Below are 7,126 nucleotides of genomic sequence, written 5' to 3'. Positions count from 1 at the left end.
TTATCAAAACTTCGTTGACATTGTCCAGTCCTCTTTGAAACCACAGAGGTAGCGTGGCTCGCTGTTGGGCTGAGGGTGAGGATGGCAACGAGCCATGTGAATGTCATTAATTAATTTGTGGAGTACCTCCCAAAGCGTGTAAATTCTGCATACTATTCTCTTATCTGTTTCCCTTACAGGAGCTGCACTGCTTCTTAGTATCAGTGATGATAACGTAAAGATAGGGTGGCTGAATATTCTGAGTGCCAACTTTCACAGGCGTCACAGACAGCGGCCTCTCTGGCTATTATTCTTCTTAACGCTTTTACTTCTTCTATGAAGGCCATGCAGTATTCTGTTTCATAGTAGAATATAAGAGTTCCTCACTGATTTTCATTTTTAGTGATAGCTTTGATATGGTATTTTTCCATTTTTTATGCGCTCCTCCATCATGCTATTCTGAAATCCGTTACTGCTTATAGAGTTACTGGATCAGCCTCGTTACTTGTTGATGCGTTTCCAGCTGCTGCAATGAGAGTACACCCTGTTTGCATAAGTTAAGATTGCAAGTTAGTCGTAGGATTTATTATATACGTCTTTAGTACTCCGAAATATTCCAACATCTGTTGGCCTGCAATACATCGGCGTTAAAAGTTACCCTTTTCTTTCTTGTACCAGGCCACAGAAGAAGCTCTTTTCTTTTGCAAAATCAAGAGAAGACATTTCAGAGAAAACAGAGGTTAGGTCCTGAAATTTTTGGTCAATTCCGGTGGCTAAGGTTTTGCCGTCACTACGTGTGACATAAATATTGGGTAAGAATGTTCAGGAAAGATTCTCTTCTCTACAGTTACCTTGTAAATATTTACAAATAGGATTTCGAAAGCACCGGTAGCTACACCATCTATGTTTCTGTTACCGAAAAATGTCTGGAGTCTTTGAGTGTTACTCTCACAACTTATTTTCTCCATTTTTGTGAAACTGAGATACATTTTTAGGAAATCATGGTTCAATATTTTTGTAATAGGTTCAAGTGAAAAGAATAGGGTACATAGGTAAATGTGTTTTCTCTATCCTGAATGTTTAATTCATTACAGATGTAGGAATCTGTATCTAAATAAACCTAGTGTGAAAAAAATGTGTGTTTTCCTTTCTATTTTCAGAAAATTATTTTTCATTATGTTGTTCTCAATATTTGCCAATGAGGAAACTAGAATACGGGAACTGTTATGCAACACTGTCCAGATGGAGACATGACTATCAACTATGGTCAATAACTCTCGTATTGTTAGATTCATAATAGAAATGGAATTAAAATGTTTTCATATCAGTCTTGAAACTACGTAATGTTTTCGAAAACCATGAATACTTGAAAATAAATTGCCATAAACAATAAAATAGAACACCAATTAAACGAATGAGAATAGATAATCACTGGACTTTTCATTTTAATTTATGCCAATTTATTTAATTACAAATGCAAAAACTAATTGCATGAAATTTGAACTACAACTATGAAAGGTATTCCGGAGCCCTGATGGCGGTAAATTCTGTTTCGATTCCACAAAACTTCTCGGGTAAGTTATCGAAAGCCTACAGTTCCCTGAAAGGGATTACTGGCGGTCAGAATCAACAAGAAACAATGCATGAACAATCAAGCCTGGTATTAAAAACAGAAGGAACCGATAAGCATCTAATTATTAAGGCCAATATGTAGGCTATAGAACTGGTAGAGGGCAACACTATAAGAAATTACAAAAATACACCTTAAATCTTCACAAAAAGATTACGCTTCTTCTAACAACACAATGTTATTATTATTATTATTATTACTATTATTATTATTATTATTATTATTATTATTATTATTATTATTATTATTATTATTATTATTATTCAGAAGATGACCTCTATTCTTATCCCACAGGGGCCATTAACTTGAAATTAAAGCTTCCATAGAATAAGGTGTTCATTTGAAAGAAGTAACAGAAGGTAAAAGGAAAGAAAGGAATCAATTATTAGAAAAGAAAATAAGTATAAGATTAATAAATAAATTGACAAAAATGTAAGTAAAATACAAAGGGAATTGTTTTAGAGTAATAATGCATCGCATCTTCGTATGAACTTTTGAGATTCCAGTTGCACAACATCCTGAGGGAGACTCTTAAAATTCTCGGGAGCTAAGGTAGTACTTGTTAAGATGCTGGAGGATCTGGACATCATTACATCAACAAGAAGCCAGTGCTCTGCGAAGTCACAAATTCTATTACCACAGACAATAAGGGGACATACTAGGCTAATGCAGAGTTTGTCCGTTCAAGATTTCTGAGATTACCCTCTTCAAAGGCTCGTCGTATCATGGCAGTGACCTTCCAGCTTACGGTCTGACAGGTGACGGAGAGCAACGTGGCTAAATCAAATGTATTAAGGCGATCACCAAAGAGGTATTAAAACACAAATCCACCTCTGAGTACGAGCAATAACTGCTATAACTGCAATAACTTAGAATTTTTTTTTCGGATTCAACGAAGCAGAGATTGTTTCCCTTTTTCTCCACATCAAGAAAACAGAAGTAAAGGTTAAAAAAAAAAAAATACTACAGCAGCAAACAGAGACATCTATAGTTAAGTATATAACTGCGCAACAGGAGAACCATTTGTTATGCCATTTTGTAAGTGCATCCTTCATTTGTTTAATATAGGTGTTTTATTGCGGGAAGACGTGTATTTAAACGAAAATAACCAAGCATTAAAATTTACTTAAAAATTCAAATCACAAAACTAACATCAAAAGAAAGTGTACTCAGAAGGAATATGTTTATGTATGTATGTACGTATGTATGTATTTACATGCATACATAAATCCTTTTTCATATTTTCTCGTCTTCCATGTATGATCGTTCTAGCTTATAATAATAATAATAATAATAATAATAATAATAATAATAATAATAATAATAATTATTATTATTATTATGTAATAATATTATTATTATTATTATTAATATTATTAATATTATTATTATTATTGTAAATAATGGTAATTCAAGCTACTATCTAAATCTCTGTATGCTATAATAATAATAATAATAATAATAATAATAATAATAATAATAATAATAATAATAATAATAATATAATAATAATAATAATAATAATAATAATAATAATTATTATTATTATTATTATTATTATTATTATTATTATTATTATTGAGTAAAAAGGCCAAAATAATGTAATTGATAAACTGTATTTTTCAAGATACAAAAAATACAAAAAAGGGGCTAAAAAACAAGGGAGTTTTCGACCGTTTGCCCAACTGTCCTCTTCAGCCAACGGTCGAAAGCTCCCTTGTTTTTTATCCCCTTTTTTGTATTTTTTGTATCTTGAAAAATACAGTTTATCAATTACATTACGGTAGCTTTTTTACTCATTATTTTCGATTACAATATAGTGATGCACCACAGATTATTATTATTATAAGCTTGCTCCATAGTGTGTATGCAGTGATAACTCGTGACAATGACCAATCTTTCTCCAGAGGAGTCATAGAAATATATTCAAATAAAGTGATGGGCGAGATCACACTTTGTTCTTTTGAAACACTGGACTGATACCTTTGCAAGAAAGGGATGGTCTATTTGAGGAGAGAAGAGACGCAGAATTTATTAATTTCATACGCTTTTATTTAAAGGAATAATGCACGATCATTACACCAAGACAACATAAAACTAATGCCAAGTTGTTTACAAATTTGCACATTAATACTATCTTCATAAAGATAACATAACATGATAAATACTTAAAGCTAACAGGTGAGGTTATTAAAACTTTAAAAGTACGATTCAACACTAAAACCACAATTGGACGAGGCACAGTCAAGACCCAACTGTATTTATTAGTTCAAACTTAGATACAATTCTTCAAAGTAACTAAGTTTATAATTTCGTAGTCTTCTTTGGAAATATTTGCTTGTTAAGCATTATTAATTTTTCAAAATCATTCACTAACGAAATTCTATACTTACAAAACAATTAATTGTGGTAAGGAATGAATATTGTATTTTTATCATATGAAACTCAGAACTTCGAATTTCGAGTTGCTGCGGATATGGCGATGACTGGCGATGCCATAATAATAAAAAAAAAATGGAGGGACACCTATCACAAAGGGACAGTTATTTGTTCACATGTGTAAATATATATATATATATATATATATATATATATATATATATATATATATATATATATATATATATATATATATATATATATATATATATATATATATAAAAGACAATGAGTGCGAGACAGTCTCTCACTTTGAATTATTCAGGGATCGCGGATCCTCTCGTACCAACTGAGGATTTGACTGAGGAGGGGACAACTCACTGTAATAAGTTTTTCCATGAACCTTAAGATGTCTGCTAAGGGTGGACGTGGTAAAGAAGCTGGCTGAACAAATACTACAACGGAATGGTGCTTCTCTCGTGTGGATCGCCATGTGCTTGACGAGGTTGCCATACTGGTTAAACTTACCAGGACAAACGGAACAGGAGAATTTTTCACCTTCATGAGTAATTTCGTGGTTTTTAAGATCAACTCCGTCACGAAATATGCGCCTGCAATATCGACAGACTTGTCGCCCTTTTCCCGCAGAAACGGGTCGATCGTGGATGCGTTCGTGAGTCTTCATATCAGATCTTTCTGCGCATGTGTAGGTGCAACGCGTGCAACAATACCGTTTTTCTCCTGCATGAATGCGTTCGTGTCTTGCAAGTGTGGATTTTGTTGCGAAGGTAGAATCGCAGAGTGAGCAGATATAACATTTTTCACCCGTATGAATGCGTTCATGTCTCTTTAATTCGGATACACTTGCGAAGGCGCAGCTGCAGTTTGAGCAAACGTAAGGCTTCTCTTTAGTACGGACTAATTCGTGCTTTCTAACGACCAGTCTTCTTTTACTGGGGTGGGGGCAATCTGACGCATTTCCTACTTCACTGCTTTCGCCACGAGTTGTCTGATGGCTACAGTGTGGCTGAGGATCTTCGCTGGCTTGATGCTGGACGAAATAGAGAAAATCTAATTCTGCTGCTGAAAGACGCCTTTCATTGGTTCCTGCAGTTTCATTCTCTGTATTTGCGATGTCGCTCTGAAATTCATCTGAATCCTCCTGATTCCTGGTTGGATTTTCTTCTGCTTCCTTCGTCTTATCCTTTGTTCTTTGGGGGTCCATCTGAAAGCAGTGAAAAAGGCATTTTTCACACCCGATGAAGGTAAAGGGTTTACTTTGGAGAAATATCAGTGGTGATTCATCCAAAGATTTCTAAAAATCAAATTCAGTATTTTCTAACACGTTATCCCTTTTTTGACTACAAGAACAGGGATAGTTACAGCAAAGACTAAATTATTTTATTACTCAATAAAGCAGTTGAACCATCTTACAGTAATGGGTTAAGGTCAAGAAGCTTAACATGTAATCACTAATTTAACAGCTGTTCTCGAGCCATCTTTTAATGGTGCCTTATTTTTAAAAGATTCAAGGAAAAACCAATGGAGGGCAAAAATAATCAACTGTGGGCTGTTCATTGAACTATTTCTTGGACCTTCAGGAATAAAACCATGTATATTAAATTCTTTAATTTGAAATTCTTATAAAATATTTTTCTAAAGGCAGTTAAGTTCATGGAGGTAAACAGTGTTACCATTCATAGTGGTAAATGAAAACTATACAGGTCTAGCATGAAATAATTACCAGCCAAACACTATGCGTAACGGCAACGAATAAAAGAAATTGATGAAATTTTGAAAAAAATGGAAAACAAAATTATAAGTAGAAAGAGTTTGTTTGACTGAACATTTTCCGCAGAATATCTGAGTCATAAAAAATCGAGACGATCAAAAATGTGGTGTGAAAGTCTGGTACTGTTCAATGAAGACTTTCATCCTTAAATTTTTGGACGTCAAAAATCCTTGAAACGAACTTTGTACATTGGTTAATTTCTAAGAGCAAAAGTCAGTGGATATATTTGAATGGCTAACTACACTAAAAGGTTATGTTCTAGGATTCCTTGAAAATGTTCCAATTATGTTTTTTTTTATTTTAAATGTAGTATTTTTATCAGAATCTTAAACACACGGGAGCTGTTGGAGCTTACTGAAGAAATAACTATGCATAGCAATAGCAATAGTTACCAGGCTTCGATATGGATGTTTTGAAAAAAAAATAGCACTCACCTTTTTTTCTGATCCGCTCGTGCCTGATGACCCTTTGTGATGGCTCTACGGTGCCCCTACTTTCTTGTTCGACGCTAAGTTTGAAATCGTTCCCCCCCCCAACCCCACCCCCCTCCAAATACTTTGTTTTCACTCAGCCAGCGAAACTAAAGTTGTTTCCAATTGCGATATTAAGTAACAGTCTTGTCATTAACCCACACACTAATGAGCTTGTTGTCAGTATAACGGTTGTTTTAAACATCGTTCGTCTTTTTAATTTATTCTTATTTGACTTTCTTTTCCGAGGCAATTTAAAAATGAAACTGATCAAATTACGCGATCCACTATTTTTACAATTTCTTATCATTAAGAACGGGTAAATGTTCGTATGGAATAAGTAAAAAAATACTATTAATTATAGATAAAACAACAAACGAAATATATGCTTACATGAAAATATACTAGTGACAAAAACTAAGGCAAACATGCATTATCATGCAAGTATTATTACATCTCTTGAGCTCACGAGTATCATTGACAATAACCCTAAGGAAGGCCATTCCACAAATTTTGCTTTGAAGAGAATTAAAGATTTCCGGGTAGTTGGCAGTGGGATTGCATTGCGCTTTAAGAGAACTTGGGTTCCGCAAAGCAAGTAGATGGTTATATCATAAATAAGTGAGTGGCCAAATTCAAATTCCACAGATCAACATGGCAGATCTACTTTTGAGTTCTGTATATCCTCTGACTTTGTCCAGCTAATTGAGGAACCCATATTCACAGCTGTTCCAGATGTTGTGAAGTCCAAGGTCTGCAAGTTTATATGCCCTTCAGATCATTAAGCCATTGAGATGGACATATCCGTCTCTCTGTATATTCCCAATCCCACCATTGGAAAAACGGTCTGGCTGAAATCAAGAGCTGATTGGGATC

General features: G+C 34.1%; 1 protein-coding gene across 1 annotated transcript; it reads right to left on the bottom strand.

The window, feature by feature from the left end:
• Positions 1–4,259: 4,259 nt before the first annotated feature.
• LOC136845333 (zinc finger protein 501-like) lies at positions 4,260–6,317 on the bottom strand. Its single transcript, XM_067115557.1, has 2 exons — positions 6,215–6,317; positions 4,260–5,213 (listed from the first exon to the last, which is right to left on the bottom strand). The coding sequence occupies exon 2, from the start codon at positions 5,211–5,213 to the stop codon at positions 4,296–4,298; it is 918 nt and encodes a 305-aa protein (XP_066971658.1). The 5' UTR covers positions 6,215–6,317; the 3' UTR covers positions 4,260–4,295.
• Positions 6,318–7,126: the final 809 nt, after the last annotated feature.

The sequence above is a fragment of the Macrobrachium rosenbergii genome, chromosome 13 (assembly GCF_040412425.1).
Source record: "Macrobrachium rosenbergii isolate ZJJX-2024 chromosome 13, ASM4041242v1, whole genome shotgun sequence".
Classification (NCBI taxonomy): Eukaryota; Metazoa; Arthropoda; class Malacostraca; order Decapoda; family Palaemonidae; genus Macrobrachium; species Macrobrachium rosenbergii.
Note: the sequence above shows the minus strand (reverse complement) of the source record. Positions and strands in the feature narration are given on the sequence as shown.